Source organism: Parambassis ranga, chromosome 4 (assembly GCF_900634625.1).
Source record: "Parambassis ranga chromosome 4, fParRan2.1, whole genome shotgun sequence".
In the NCBI taxonomy this organism is placed as follows: domain Eukaryota; kingdom Metazoa; phylum Chordata; class Actinopteri; family Ambassidae; genus Parambassis; species Parambassis ranga.
The window spans coordinates 14599896-14616928 of NC_041025.1; the positions used below are offsets into that span (position 1 = coordinate 14599896).

Sequence of the window (17033 nt, forward strand, 5' to 3'; positions counted from 1 at the left end):
TGGAGGTTAGAGGTTTCAGATGCACTTCGATTCGCCAACCACTCCTTTGGCTGGAGCATGCTGGTGCCCTAAGGCAATGAAGACGATAAGGTTTCCAATGGTTACCAATGAAACGCCTCATCCACTGTCATAATAAAACTTTTGTTTAAATGTGGCAAAAACTCATTTTGGGTGGGTTTCTGCTTACTTTGCATACTGATTAGTTCATTCTCTCTACATTATTGTCTTTATTATAGCTCGGCAGGCAAACACCTTAGCTTACATAGCACCTGTCAACCTAGATTGACTGTATCTTCTTCACTAATTTAACAAAGGCCCCCATCAAGCAGTGACCCTAAGCTGTAACCATTATTTCACTGTCATACAATAACATGCAAGCCCTCGAGCTAACACAAAGGCTAATGTCGAGAGACCAAATGTCCTCTGTGTTAATAATGCATAATAATATCTCACAGTTCCCTGAAACAGGCCACCAATCGGGGCGGGCTACTGTCAGCATGTCAGAATAAAGCATAAAGGCTCAATTTGCCAGAATGCCAGTCGACTCATCAGACCTCCTCTTTAGTCTCTCATGGGGCCAAATGCCATGCAGCTATGAAACAGAATTAAGCTGCTGTCCAGTTGGGGATATATTAAGTCAGATTTAAACCTCTGCCGACAACATTGCTATTGTTGTTAAGCTAAACAGGTAGCGGCTGGTTGAGTTCTGTCGCCCAAGGATGGGTTGGCGGGCTCAGCGGGGAGACAGAGAGAGGTCGGGAGATACTGAGAGGAAGAGAAATGTGCCTTAGGTCTGATAAAATAAACAAGAGAAAAGGTGCTCGGAGCAGGAAGGAGGCAAGCTTCTCTCATTGCCTATGCTGGATGGAAAGTGCTTGGGGTTTATCTTGAGGTGAAGGGGAAAACAAATTTACACCCTGATTCAACTTGGTCCTGTCTGTGGCTGCGTTACTGAGGGCTTCAAGAGACAGGAACAGGCAGGGAGGTTAATATCAGACAATGGATACTAAAGGGAAAGCTCGTAGTTTTTCATGTTTTTTTCAAGTTGTTGGTAATGATAAATAAATCAGAATTTTGTGGCTTTATTAAAGAACAAATGACTGGTCACTTTGTGAAAAAACATAATCAGCAAATGGATCAATACTGAAAATAAGCCTTACTTGCATGTCTGACATGCTGCAGACTCACTGGGGTAAAAATTATATTACATGGGAAAAAAAATCACATTGTCTCAGCATTATGAAAATCCATTTGCCAGAGGGATACTGGGAGACTTGAATCAGCAATGAACCCTGTGCTTAGCCCTCTGTGGTCCCTTTAGTCCTCCCTACCTCCGCTTCTCATTGCCCCCTTTCTTTAGCCCCCCCTGGAGGGGGGCAACCAAAAGCCTTTCAATGAGCTGGCCTCGGACTGAGTGATGCACCCACAGGTCCCAGCTCTCCCACCTTCCTAATGCTGTCTGGATTGTATGGACAGTTAACCCCCTTCCCTCCTTCTTGCTCACCAAACAGCTCCCAGTCATGCAAGTACACAGAGCTAATGACGCTAACGCTTGACTGACAGCTTCAAATCTATCGGACGGCAATCTAGACGCAGATGTGTTTGAGGAAATGATCTATGGACCAATGAAGAAAATAACATTTGAATGAAAATAGAAATCGATACTGCTGTACCTGTGATTCTTTAGACTCTGCCTAACTTGTATTTTTATTTGTAGCTCTTAAAGCTGACAAGCCTGTGTGTGTGCTTTTTTTTTGCTGTCTCTGTATCAGTGCATGCATGTGAACCTCGTTTACATTCAGTGCACTTTTGCACCCGTTGGCTAATTACACACAGGGTTTGTTTGGTGGTGGAGAGAGGGCATGGGGAGTGGAGGGGGCATGTCAACCCTTCTTGTTTATGATAAAGTGACAGAAAATCATTGGGGGGTCAAGTGCACCCCCAACCCCCCTCCCCCTCCTTCCAACCCTCCACTGCCCCGAAAAACTCCTGCAGCAGTACAGAAGGTGCATGGTGTGGGAAGCCTCCCCTTTAATGAGACCATTAAAGGGCCCATGTCCCCGTCAATAGATTTCTCTCATTCTTTCTCTGACAAATTTGAATTAATAATTCAGCGGCAAGCGCCTGGGGATGTATATTTTCAGCATGAAGGACAGTTAATCCATAGCGTCAGTCCCTCCTCCCTTCTCTGTCTCTCATTTTCTCGTTTCAAATCTTCTGTCTCTCACCTCTTTTTTGCTTCGTTTTCATTTGAAGTCAGCAGGTAGAGTGCTGACTAAAGAAAGTGTGCACCACATATTTCACACACCTTTGACTTCTTTGTTCTCTGTGTGATTTTTTTTGCTTGCTGTCAAGTTGACACTGCTTGTCACAAAAGTGCATATTGTGGTTTAATGCGATTGTATGGCAGTGGCCCTATACTTGTCTGCTGGTGTCTTGAGAGTTTCACCAGTTTGAGTTGAGTTTTAGGAAACAACATTGTGGAGTCTTATTCTTTTATGAATTATGGAATTATGGAATGATTTCCTGTCCAAGAAACTTCCTTTCTCTACAAATATATACACTAGATATCGCCCAGTTGATGCCACTGCAAAAAGCTGCACTTCCTCAAATGGCCACTTGAAGAAGCCTCAAAAAACATGTAGCCTGGTACAAAAAGTAAAAAAATTAAGTCAACATTCGTAGATTAAGTTTCATATTCTCACCAAGCAACAACCTCTGTGGCTAAGGAATGAAAATTAAAAAGCCTATGTGGAGGTGTTGCAGTTTACCCTGCAGCCTCTAGAGGCTTGCTTCTGAAGTAAGTCAATCTCCACAGACTCCCATGGTAAATTGAGCAACTTTAAAGCAGAAACAAACATGGTCACACCCTGGTACAAAATGGTTTCAGTTTCTTTTTTAACTGTACAGGGAATAAATAAACAAAATGACACCTATTTTTTGAGCATGTGACAGGCAGGTGCCCCACTTCTTTGCCTGTATTAGCAGTTTAGGCAGACTGTAACAACAGTTACCATAGAGACTAAAAATGGCACTTCTGAAACTAACATGTGATATCATGGATACTCTGTCCATAATTATGTACTGTCTATGATTCTCACTAACTTCAATTATGTGAAAGGAATGGCAGCTTGGAGTAAAAAGACGTCACAGGGACCCAGCTGTCTGCCCTAGTCACCACCCGCTTTACAGCTCACGCTCTTCAGGGACTGCCAAGGTAGCAACGACCAACAACAGAGTGCTCAACTTGCTCTTTAGGAAGACAGTGGGTGACATCCCTTATGGGTTGTTCACCTTTATTTACAATCTAAACCAACAAAATATCCCAGAAAGCTGGAACTTATTGCCAGATTTCACATCTAACACAACCAGATATGTTTGATCATCATCTGTTAAATTTTTCTCTGTAGCTGTAAGATTATACGGTTTCTGACAAGCAGACAAAACCTTCTCATCGCTGTAAGAATTTACAGGCTTCCTGTGTAATGTCAGCAGGAGTTATGAATTTGAGTGCCAGGTGGCACTAAAGTACAGCCTCATGCTCTCCATGGCCGTCTGCACAGGCCAGGAGCTGGCATGACAAATGTCTGGCATTGACTCGGATTATTATTTTAAGTCACACTGTTATTTCCTGATGACATACATTATGTGTATCATAGATGTGTGTATGCGAAGAAAAGGTTGATTTTTTTTTCATTTTCCTTTAATGCAGTGCGCTATAGTTATGTGTGTCGTGTTCTTCACAGTGGACTCTCAGAAGAGCTTTGTCGCCTAAAATATCTTTCAGGACAAGAACGAAGAGACATGAAAGGAGCTGTGATGGTTTAGGAGTGAGGGTGTAGGGTCACAAGTGGGTGGGTGGGGGCAAGACAGAAGGGGTGAGAGAACAAGAGACAGCAACTGTTGGATCATCTGTGCTTTAAAACATTTAATCACTGTCTCTGGTTACACACACACACACACACACTGCTGTACAGTTCTGCACCGCCAAAAGTGTCTTGTAACTACATTGTCCAAAGACACACACACACACACACACACAGAAGCTCAAAGAGCACAGCAGCCACCTGACCACCATGTAGCTTACCACTACCATAGTTTAAACACATGCCTCTGCACTATACATACTCAAACAGGGACACAATGACTGACAATCCACATGCCAGGCAGTACTGTAATGCCATTTGTAATATCAGACCGGTAGGTGAATGCAGAGGATTATTTTTACTCCTTGTCTACTCACCATTTAGAAACTGGATCTGTTTTTATTTTTTTTATTTTTTTTTATTAAGCTACAATGCTTGTTTTAGTGTTTCAAACAGCTTGGTCAATCATTAGCACTCTGAGTTCATGTCTTTTACATTTTGCATAGGATTATGCCTGTCCAATGAGTAACACTAATGACAGATCATAAGCCACAGCAAACCATAAATGTGTTGTTGTAAAGATTTGTCAGAAATGACACTTGCTGCAATAATACTGTAGCTCCTACTGAAGTACTGATTGGATGGTTTTACAACTTTACAAATGATTGACAGGGTCGACGCGTAAATCTGATTACTTTTGTATTATTGAACATTTGACCTGCAATACAAGAGCAAGGGAGCCACACCACTACCCTTTGGCCTACATCCGACATGTGTGTGTGTGTGTGTGTGCCTGTTCCTTCAATATATATACTTATTTGATGGATATATATCGGAGACAGAGCGGTCACGGGTTGAGAAAGCTCCACATGGAGGATTGTGTAACTCTTTCCTGCTGTTCGTGTGTTATGTTTAAGTAAATATGAGGCAGATCAATACGCATGACTGTGGCAGTTGTTGCTTCCCTGATGTCATGCAGCACCACCCCTCCACACTCACTGACCCACACCCTGCAGCACAACTTATGAGTGAAACATTGATGTTTTTTCGATTGCTAGAACCAGCTCAGTTTTGTTGACAGTTTGCTTATAGTGCTCTTATGATTGCAAAAAATAATCTCTTTGGATTAGATTGCCGGTATGCTTAAAGTAAATGTATCTGACTGAAGTTGAAGAAAAAGTCCCTTTGACAAATTAGTAAAGACACTAAGGTATGTGTGGATAATAAGTCACTCAAATCAAGAGTGGGATTTTCTGCAGCGCTCCAATGTATGCACAATTTGTTCTCCGAGTCTGTTTTCCTTGACTAATGTGAGCCTGTTCTCCACAGGGTCCCGGATAGCCCAGGCCTGTCCTCCCTACCCCAAACAGACATCCCTCAGTCTTTAATTGGAGAGGAGTAGCAGCCCTAGTAGCACAGCGATGGGACCCTAGCTGCGGCCACTGAGAATGCATTAACATTAGCATTGCAGCGTACAGACCTGTACATAATGATAACCTCAAGCTCTGCCCACTGGGAGCAGCCCCTGTTCGCACACATGCACACACACACCACCTTCCCCTACTGCACGCAGTCACGTAAACAAGCAAGTGTAATGCAGCCCCAGTGGTGGGCTGCTCGGCGATCAGAGGAGGAGGCGGTGGGAAAAAAAATCAGTTGCCGCCGTTCGAAGTGTGTGTAATGAACTTGAGTTCCATTGATCGGGACTGAGAGTACAGAACCGGGGGCTGTTTGTCCCAGAAGGGCTGCCGTACCGCTGCTCAGTAGCCTCTCATAAATGTTTGAGAGGCCTCAGCCGCCCTGGATCCACCCTACCTGGGTTTGGATTCTCTGTTACATCCAGGTTGATGCTGATGATGGATGGATGGCTGGTTGGTGGTGCTACTGGTGGTGGGGATCGATAGTTATTTTGATGACATTTAGGATGTGGTGTACACTATATGTGTGTTATTTGTGGCAGACAACTTGACGTCGGGGTTCAGAGAGATTCAAAGAAAGTGCAGATGTTGAGAGAATTTGTGATAAAAGATTTCCTTGCCTGTCTGACATTCTCGCCTTTCGCTCTCTGTCCTATTCACAGGAGCTGATTTGCCCATTTTGTTTGGAGTGTAATACCTTCCTATACTGCACCCCTAAGCTCTATGGCCCTCCACTGGCCCCTGAAAGCCCCCATATGCTATAGACGTGATTGATATTACTGCAGATATCACTTAGAAAACACCTGACGTGCCGGGCCGACCATCCGTGCCTCCTTTCGATTGCTAAGTATCAGCTGGCGGAAGGTCCTCAGCATTATGCAGCTGGTAATAAAAGTTGAACATTGATTTTCTGTAGCAGCTTGTAACTGTTAATGTTGAGACATCAATAGCCAAAGCAAAGCACTGGTACCTTAATAGGAGACCGAGAGCGTGGAGGGCGCGAGCAGAGGCTGACTCTAAATCAGAGAATCTATCCTTGCCGATCGATAGGACAGTAACTGCAAGTGTCCCTCTGCTTTCCTAATGTTTTATAATAAACTGACAGCCTGTAATAAGGCCAAGGGAGAGGGAGAATGAGAGGGAGGGAGGGAAGAGGGCGAGAGGGAGGGCAACAGTTTCTCCATAGCCTACCTGCCTTAAATCACCCCACATGGGAGTGCAGGAGAGGAGCAGGGAAGGAGGGATGATTTTTTTTTTCTTCTGTTAAAAAAAAAACTTTTACAGGAGCATTTGTCTGGTTGTACACACTGCCCAGGTAGTTAGTGACTGTATTGATGGAGGGGAGCAGAAGTTTAGGGAATATGTCCTGTATTGCAGTGGCAGGGCAATGAGTTAAAGTGTATTAAATCATGCTACTGCCATGCAGCGGTCATCATACTCAGGCAAAAGTAAAGCCTGGGCTGCACATGTTATGAAGAAAATGTCGAGAACCACCGAGAGAGGTTACAGTTACAATGGAAAATCAACTGATATTACATTTTGTGTCATACTTTATTAGTACTTAGTACTTTTTATGCCATCATGTTTGTATATTATATTTCTGTTATTATTATACCACCGGCCTGAATAAAGTCAACTTTCAATCCTCTGTATGTCCTGCTTATATAGCAAATACTGTCAGTGGTCTAGGGGCCTCCTACCAAGGACTACAGGGTTCTACATCTACTGAAATAAAGGGTTAAAAGGGAAGCTCTTGTTATATGTATGTGTTGTTTAGAACTATTAGGGACTACAGAGATGGTTTTTAAGGTCACACAAAAGGATCCATTTGCTCATGAGCTCTGCATGCTGACAGATGAACTAAATGTATAAATGTAATATAATGTAAATGGACCGTATTACAGTCTACTGCACCTGGGGCCATTAACTTAGCAATCACCCATAGATGTGTTAAAATGATAATGTGTTAAGTAGATAGCTTTTCCTCCACATTTTTTCCATTGTTAAAAGCTAATGCTAATATTGTCTGCTTTTATTGACAATGGACTGAGCAACTATTTAACCCCCATAAATACATAAAAACTTAGTATGTTTACCAAATTTAGGGTCCAGCAGACTTTATCTCTGATGACACTCTCTGATAACTGGCCCTGTGTGAAACACTGTCGACATAATTACCATATAAATCACTGCAAGAAAGTGATAAGACCTAAAAAGAGGATCAAAGCAGCCAGAGCTGTAAATTACAAGGATCGGTTTGAGATAATCTGGTGAATGTCGAAATCCATTAGGAAACTAGTGCGTATCTGAAGCGAGGTATAAGTCATGAGGCTTACATGGGAGAGTCAGAGGTGAGGCAGCGATCCTCAGTCTGCCACCATCACCACAACTCAGTACAACTGCTGCTTAATGACACCAGCCTGCAGTGTTTGCCAGGTAATAGTGGCAGCATGGAGACCTGGAGCTTTTATTGCCTGATAAAGTCTGAAAGCTTTTTAGACAGCCTCATTACATGGAATTCCCTACAAAGTGGCCGCCAGCATCGGGAGCTGACTGCTCACTATGTTAGTTTTCTTAGCCTAAAATTGACAGAAAATAGACGGAAGGATTAGGTTCATTGCTTTAGGGCACACACTTACACCTACTTCTATTGAGATGAACGAAAATGAAAGAAAAGTCGGGGACACTCAAACATGATTATCTGGATTTGGCTCCATCGGAGAGGAAGTTTGAACAACTTTTTTTTTTTTATTGTTTGTTTCCTGCATCAGAATGATGCCTGGAGGGAACAGATGGAGGGTAAAAAGATTTGTTTGAAAGGTAGATGAGAGTCCAATAGTTTTCAATCAGCACGTGTTTGCTGAGCACTTCACCAAGCTTCAAAACAAGAGTGATGAAAAAGCACTAGATGCAGTCACTCGGTGCATGGGATTGCACTTTATGAACCTTATACATACATTTATAGTCTTAGCCCACCCCCTCCCCCACCCCCACTCCTCCCGCAATCACCACCACTGTATTTTCCATTATTTTCCATTATTACTGTCATTGCACCAATCCAGTCACTGAAACTGTAATTTGTGAGACACACAAACATTTGTCAAGTAGGTTGCATGTCTTTGCACACTCACATACTATAAAGCATGATTCATGCTATATTTCACACATGTGCATCTGATTCTTGTGCCTATAACCTCACCTGAAAAGTCACAAGAGTGGTGCATATTATTTATCTTTAACAACACTTGTTTTGACAAAGCTATGTGGCGTCCTGTAAGTCATGTAAATAAGTGCATTTAAATCTTACAGCCAGGCTGGGTTTTGACTATATTATTACTATATGACTGTATTAACCCTAGGCGGACTGCCACTAGGGGGAGCTGTTTTTTTGTTGTTTACATAATGAGCAGTGCTTGCCCTTTAATCCCTCTAAGTGGCCATCTTGGATTTTTTTCCCCACTTGGACTAGCAGGTTGGAAGCGCATGGTGAAAGTGTCTGGTCTAAGCATCTTCATTCATCTTATAGAAGCATGCACTGTAAGTAGGCTTCCATATGAGTTGATGCTGATATTTTGTTTGGAAAGGTAATGTTTTTACATCATGCAGATGTCAGTGTTTACCATATAAACTGTCCTCATTTTCACTAGCCATACACATGAAGTAACAAACAGCACCACTAGCTGCTGCATGGGGGTGTTAAAGTTGTGTTGTCATCACAAGCCATACTTTTTACAAAAGCATGCAAACTCTGCCGGCTACTTATATTGAAACTGATACGCAGGATAATACAGTCACATTCCACCCTGAGTCAACGTTTCCCTAATAACAACATACACACACTAACGCATTTTATTTGTGTATTGATTAGGTCAAAGGTTGTAAAGTGTTACAACTTAATTAAATGTAGGTTATATGTTCCGTTATTTGGTCTCCGTGAGCATAAATATTGAACCGTCACAGCCGCTCAATGTTAATCAATCCCCGAATTCTAAATGATTTTCAGGAAATGAATATTTGCCTGGCTTATGGGAGTGTGTGCGTGTAAGTGTGTGGGTAAGGAGGCCTGTATTAGCCAGCTCCCCCTGCTCACTGGCCTGGGATCAGGGCATTGATTCTGAGCTTGGCTCTTGCTTAATTAGGACGTACCTGTCTGGGAATTACATGTTTTTTTGCCTATTTCTTTCTTCTCTCTCTCTCTCTCTCTCTCTCTCTCTCTCTTTCTCTTTTTCTGTCTCTGTCTCTCTGATTGTGTTGGGAAACAAATATGGAAATACAAAGAGGGAGAGAATCTCGTCTGGTTTTATCAAGGTTAACCACGTTTGCTGTGTTTGTGGTTTTGTCAGCAGATTGTTGTCTGACCTCGCAGTGTAAAAAAAAACACAGAGTAAGTCTGCCGTCAGTGTGTATGCCACGTTAAAAATGCTAATGAAGGATGTGTCATGGTAAACAGGTGTGGGTGACGGGGGTGAAAAAAGAGAAGATAGTAAAGTAAGTAAGAATGATTGATTAAGAATGTTTAAGTCAGTGTGAATTTCTGTTAGATATTGTATCAGACTTAATAAACACAAGTTTCAGTGATTGTTGTTGTTAAGATGTTTAAGTATATAGAGGGGTGGAGTAAAAGTTGAGGAAGGACGAAAGCAGATAAATGGCACCTTAAGATGAATGAGGACCAGTGGAGGTGGATCTGGTGATAGAGCTGTGATAGATTGAGGTGTACATAGATGGATGTGGAAAAAAAAAGAGAGAGCAAAGGGGCAGAGCAATGAGACAAGAGACAATGAAGAGGGCTGGATGGATGGAGAGGGATGGGGGTGGGAATGGATTGATGGGTGGGTGTCTCTAATGTCAGCCTCAGTGACTGACTAATCACTTGACAGACAGCTAATTTGGTACTGAGGCTGCTTTTGAATCACTCGCCATCTTGATTTTGCTTTTTTTAAATGAATATTTAAGGAACTTTTATTCTATATTTATACTTTTTGTTTTTTAAGAAAATAATGTAATATAATCTAATATATCATTACATTAAATTACACTGGATCTATTTCATATATTTGGGTTTCACTACTAAAGATGGGAAGACGTTATTAGCTTGACACTGTGTGCCTTCTTTTAATAAGCACCCAATGTAAAAGAATCAAATTCAATTCTAACTTCTCCACACTTAAGCCTGCACTGCTAAACTCTCGAGTGTGAGAACATTATTTAGGGCTATATCCAGAATTCTGCTCTCTCCGCTGGGACCATTTACCACCCCGCACTGCTCTGGCAGGTACTCTGGTCCTCCTCTCGGCTGACGAGGCCTGGCAGCACCTGTCTAACCCAATTACACCAGATGGGGTCTGACCTGCTGAGCTGGGTTAACTGGTTGCTGGATGAACATTCTCTGACCTTTCTCACTACATCTGCTTTTCCAGTATGGAAACTATTTGGGACGCATCAGGAATGCATCTATATGATTTTTGGTGAAAGTTGATAAAGGGTTGTTTTTTTCTGCTTTTCAAGCATCACAAAGAAGGACTCAAACTCAGGATGTCTGCTGAAGACAGCTACCAGTGCATCTGGAAGTCAGGAAACACTTCCTGCCTTAATCTAAATTCAAATTGTTGACCTATTCATCACCTCTGCTGGCGTCCTATTACCTTTACAGTTTGTCAGAATTTGTGTTAGACCTTTTAAAGGAAATCAAAGGCCCATTAACATTGTCCTGACACTGAACAAGTGCTAGTGATCATTTACTGAACTCTGACCCGGGCAGTGCACAAACTATATCTGTCTGCCATTGTGTGTGTTCTTTGCTCAATGCCCAAGACATACAATCATTGCTCAGAGTCCTACAAACACTTAAGAGATCAATGATCTCAGATTGAGTGACAGGAGACAGAGGGTGTGATAGAAATAGATAAAAAAACAATAATGTTAAAGGGAAAAAAGCATGTCTAACTCTGAAAACAAACAAACAAACACCCGGATCATGACAAGTGTCTCCTCTCAGCCAGGGTGACATCTATATCCCTGTCTTTATTGACAACTGGCTTAACTAAAAGCTCTTCTGCCAAGGGGGGAAGTGACTGATTGTCCACCTTGAGAAAGAGAGGGAGGAAGAAGGAGGTAGATGGAGGGAAGGAAAGAAAACTGCCTCCGTGTGTCACAGGGAAAGTTTTGGTTTTAATAGAATATCATAGTGACTGAGTTTAGATTGAGATGTGTAATTTAGAATATCATTACAATTACTGCCTGACTCAAAACCACCTGTAATGTTTCAAATTAAAAGCCTTTTAGCATTTCAGTGGATAACCCCTTGTTTGTGACGGAGCTTTTATTTTGAAACCTGCCACAGCAAAAATCTGGGACAACCAGAACTCCGGACAACTTTTGTTTTCTGTCCTTTGTCCCTCTGCTTTGCCCCGCAATAGTGTTATGGGGCGTGTTGTGTAAAATATGGGTGTTTTTTTGTGTTTTCACTCTTGTCTGCACATCTTCGTCTTTGTTTTTTTTTCCCTATAATTTCTTATAAACTTTGATGTAGTCAAACTAATTAGCATTCAGTCTATGCAGAGACACGCTGTGTCAGAAGATGGCAGGTTGGAGGAGGTTGGAGCTTGCTAAATTCTGATAATGCTTCACTCTGTGTACACAGAGAGTATCTGAGATGAAACGCAGTACCTTAAATTGGTCTTTTTGCACATCGTTTTCCAGATTATATCGAGCTAATAAATAAGATGAGTCTGTTCTTTTAGTTCAGTGGTCAGAATACAGCGATACTTTCACGCCTCATTTCACTGCAGTCATTATTAACTAGCTCTGCTTGTATAGGGCACACAGCTGTCCAAACAGAAACAGATGCATGAATATACATCTGCTTTCCCACCACATTATGCACATTCATTCCCTCGGGGAAGTAGTAGGTACGTATCTCATCCAGCTCACAGCCGATCACATGCACATCTTTGTTCAACTGTATGTGATTTAATCACATAATTTCTAAATCTCCTGGCTTTACATTGCTTAAACCCCTCCTCCATTCCTCCCCCCACCCAACCAACACCTCCTCCACCAGCACTGATCCCCCCTCAGCTGGCTCTACGGCGTATGTGTCGGGCTTCTTTTGCGGGAGGCCTGGGCAACGCCGGAGAACAGGCACTGCCGGGGGCGATACACATCCCTCAGGTGGGCCTTTCATTATGGATGATGTTTCTGCCAAATTATTTAGACCCTGAGCCCCAGTTACATCCCCACCCCACCTGACACAAACAAACACATGCATACACACAGATACACACACACACTCCAAAGTCCCACTACAGTCCTCCCCATCCATTTTTTCACAAATATCTCTAACACAAACATTAATCCTGCCTGATCACAGATGTGTGTGTGTGTGTGCACTGCTGCTTTTGCCTAACACTTCATTAGTCCTTTGTTCAGAGGAGGTAAAGAAGTGAAAGCATGGCCCTTTGTGAATTACACATAGATGTATGAAGGGTCTGAGGAAAATATTTATCATATGTGTGCTGCTGTTGTTCTCTGTGCCATGCTGAGAAAAGATACCTTGACATCTTTGGCTTCAGTAATGTAAGATGTTAAAATAGGTTTTGGTCCAGTTGTAGGAGTGCATGTGTGTATTCCTCAGAGACCATTTGTTGAAGACTTGTTAGGAAAGAGTCAGAGATGACAGTCTCCCGGCAATGTCTGACCTCGGCTTAGAGAGCAGCTTTGGGATCCGAGCATAGACACGCATGCATGCACACACACATTCACATCCCATCAACTTTACCCAACTCTTTGTCCCTTAACTCATTTAGCTACTTATCCTTCCTCTTCCTTCACAAATCCCAAGCTCTCTCTCTCTTTCTGTCTCTCTCCCCTCCTCGGTGCAACTCCCACCCACCCATCTATCCAAAATACTTGAGGCAGGTACCTGCCTCCAACCAATTCCCAATTCAATTCCCACTCTCAACTTCCTCATCCTCCTATCTCCACCTTTCCTTCCTCCCTTCTCCCCTGTTCAGTTGCTCTGCTCTCCTGCTCACATCCTCTCTCGTATCTCGCTCAGTTCTAGCAGCATTGTGCATAACCAAGCACATTACTGCTTGCAACGGCTGACCTACCAAAATGCAGAATGTCAATATTAATTTTACAATTGCAGTTCATATTGACAAACCCCTTCTCTCCAATGTAATAAAAGATCAGATGAGGGTTTCGCTGCTGGCACCACCAGTGATAGATTCATACATATGAGATGGCTAATAGTTAAAGGCAAGCTGGCCTATGGTCAATGTCTTGGACAAAAATATAAAACCAAACTTGCATTCATTCCAAGGTTCCAGAGACAGCCAAAGCCTAACGCTCGGATTTACTGGGAATTGTAGTTTGCCTGTATGCCTAACACATTTGGATATGTCTAGTAAAAGACCATGCTAATGTCCCTTCCTTCCTTACATTTGCACCTTTCACATGCACCGCCACATTGTTTTCAGAGACTTACCTAGACTGAAAAGGACCAGAAACTTGAGGCATACAAACTCCCGTTGGTCCAACTGCAAGGAGCGTAGTTTGGTTACCAGCTCCTGGGCATGGCTCAACAGATTGTTCAGGGTGGCTCCTGCCTGTGAAGCAATCACTGCATAGTCCACCTAAAATGAAGCAAGAGAGAAGAATGTAAGGGAATGAGCTGCAATAAAGTGAGTCTGGGACATAGACTACATAGGACTATATGGGCAAGCCATTCTTTTAAAGTGGCAGCAGTAGGTGACGCCACTGGTCACTTTAGAGTAACACAGATGATAAAGGGTATTCTTATCTGCTTAGCATGTGGCTACCTGGTAATTGACACTACCATGTTGTGCTTTGTGTTTTCAGTCACTTTTAGTGCTATAGCTTCACCCTCCCATCTATTTATGGTCCCTTTTGTCTCTAGAAACAAAGGTATTGTTGACTAAAAAAGCTAGTCCACAAACTAGTGTTGATGTCACAGTGGTTTACCTGTGGAATTATTCCATTGGTTATTAGTGTAATGTACAAGTCCATTCATGTTTTATTTTGAAACCAGGTTCTCTGTGTGTTTTTATGTCTGACTTCCTGCTTCTTGGCTCTGTTTAGGGGAGATCGATGTAGCTTGGGTGATGCTAAACTCAATATAGGCTTGGCTCATATTTTTAGTGAAGCAGAGCTGAGGGTTGCTGGGACGCTTCGAAAACATCCGCATTGACAAGAATGGCCATGATCATCTATGGTGGCTGCGGCACACACTGCCTAGTGGGACAGAGGGATAAAAGCAGGAGCTCTTTGGTATACAGCAAAATAAAAACATTGAAGCAGAAATGACAAAAAAAATATTATTACACCATAAGCCTGTTTTCCTTTGGTGTATCTATCTGAACAGCCAGTCCTTTTTCATGTGTACTTCATATGTGCAGCCGCAGCACATTTGTCTAGGAGGCAAGTCCGAAGCTGCCACTCACAGTAAGCAGGACCATATTAAAATTTTATATTTATTGACAATTCATTACCATAATTGACTGTGCAAGGGGTTTCCAGGGGAAGGTAGATGTTGGCGTGCGCAGTTCCTGAAGCTCAGGGAGGAAGACAGTCCCTGCGAGCTCCCATTTGCAATTAAAAACAAGCCCTGGGTTTGGAATTTATTTATTGTATAAATAGGATGATTGGAGCTCTTTTTTTTATCTGTCCGAAAAAGAGAAGAGTCAAAGTGAAGTAAATGGTGTTCTCCTTTTAATTCCTCATGCTTTTTTACTACACTTTGTCCCAGCTCCTTTGTTCCTCTTTTCCCTTCTTACCACCTTTGAGACGGAAAGAGTTATGACTCTGTGCAAAGCAGACACTACCCCTCCGCCTTCCGAAGTGTCAATCAATTTACATAAAATCAACTGTGCATGAAATAAGTTCATTGAAGGATTGGAATGTTAATGGTGATGCCTTGGGTTATTGCCTCCTAGCCTTAAGTAAGAAAGCAAGAAGGGGGAAAAAATGCTGTAATGTCACTTATAGCAGACTTAGCACTAACTCTGACTCTGGTGACCTGCGTATCAATCAATCAATCAATACTACTTTATTATCCCTCCTGGAGAGACATGGAGGGTAAATATATGAATAAACCTTCAAATCTGAACCTATCATGAATACGATGAACGATCATAGCTAAACATTAAAGATTAATATGGAAGGTGAGATTAGTTTGGTTGGCTAGAGGAGACGAAGCTGGAAAATGTTGGAAAGCGCAGAGATGTTTTTTTTTTCTACCCCTCTTTATTTGAATTTCATGTACACCAGGAGTGCTATCAAAATCTAAATTTTTACTGAAACTGACTGCCAAGCTGCGAGGCCCTTTCAGATCTTTGTCATTTAATGTTCACACACATTTGTATGGCGTGTTTTTGATCCCATGACAGGATAAAGAACGCACCCTCATGGCCATTTCTCACTGCCGTTGGTGCTTTGACAAGACATGCAGAAGCAGAAAGGCAAAAAAAATATATATATAAAAAAGACAGGAATTATTAGCAAGCAAAGAACAGCAAAGAAAAGGACAAGCAAATGACAGGTTATAACAGTTAATCTGCTGCTTCAATGGAATTCTTTTCAAGTGCCAGTATGAGAGCAGTGGATGATTGGCAAGAGCAAAGAAGCAGCTTGATTCAAAGCAAAAGGGAAGAAACATCTGTTCAAATTCTGTGTGGACAAAGCTCCTGGCATTAAAAATATCTCTTATCTCATTGTCATGACATTTCAGTTCTTTCCATTGCATTTTATGAAATAAAATCACAGGCACCCATAACAGACAAGATTAAAGTTTCAGTGCATCATGTTCTCAATGCCTGTCTTGTATCATATTATGTATAAACCATCTGTGATGTCACCCATAGAAATTTTGAGTGTCTGAGGGAGGCTACAGCCATGGCCATGTTGGCAACTTTTTAGTCTGCCGAAAGTTCCAGTAAGCCCTCCATGAGGAGGGTAGGCACTCAAAGCGATTACGGCCATAATTATGTCAGTGAGTTATATTAAAATTCACCCCAGCACAGTTAAAAAGCCAATTTGTTAATGTGGGCTGTTGTCTATTTTGGCAACAACAAAAAAATCCCTTTTAAAATAGAGGTCTGTGAGGACTGACTCACTTTTGGAGCCCCCAGAGTCCACAAGGGGAACTGCACTTTTTTAAAACTCATCAACTTCATTTATCTGCACCAAAGGCTGCCACTTGTATTAAATACTACATGTGTGCATGTCATGGACTTTTTATGTATGTTTATGTAAAATTCAACACCACGCATCAATCTTTAATTAGGATATCATCTAATTAGGTCAAAACCATTTCTATTCCAGTATATTTTTAATTAATTTTACCATCAATTTAACACTGAATCTAGCCTTAAGTGGCTTACATTGAGGTTTTTTTTCCACACCCACTACACTTCACAGACCAGTGTGGCCAACCTACAGTACAATTTTGTTGGCCCGATCTCTCATTGTGTGTCTGTGTGTTTGTGTAGCAATTGCTTTGGGTGATGCTGCTACTGTGGTCTAAATGTCCATAGTATTATCGCAGTGCTGTCACCTCTGGCCAGGCAGAGAATAATGGGAGATAATGAACTGTTTCAGAGCTGCACACACATACACATACACACCCCTCAACACCAGCTGTTCATTAACCAAAGTATGCAAACGAAACCACCGTCCTGTACCTCCCCTGACTATAAGCCCCTCCTTCTACTAATCCTCCTCCTCC

The 17033-nt window shown here is 42.1% G+C and overlaps 1 protein-coding gene across 3 annotated transcripts in view; it reads right to left on the reverse strand.

Moving 5' to 3' along the window:
• The window catches only part of nr5a2 (nuclear receptor subfamily 5, group A, member 2), a 58884-nt gene that overhangs the window by 7313 nt on the left and 34538 nt on the right, over positions 1 to 17033 (reverse strand). For all 3 annotated transcript variants that reach the window (XM_028403385.1, XM_028403383.1, XM_028403386.1), the window contains one exon: positions 13776 to 13923. In XM_028403385.1, coding sequence (XP_028259186.1) covers positions 13776 to 13923 — 148 coding nt within the window. The remainder of the gene's footprint in view (positions 1 to 13775; positions 13924 to 17033) is intronic.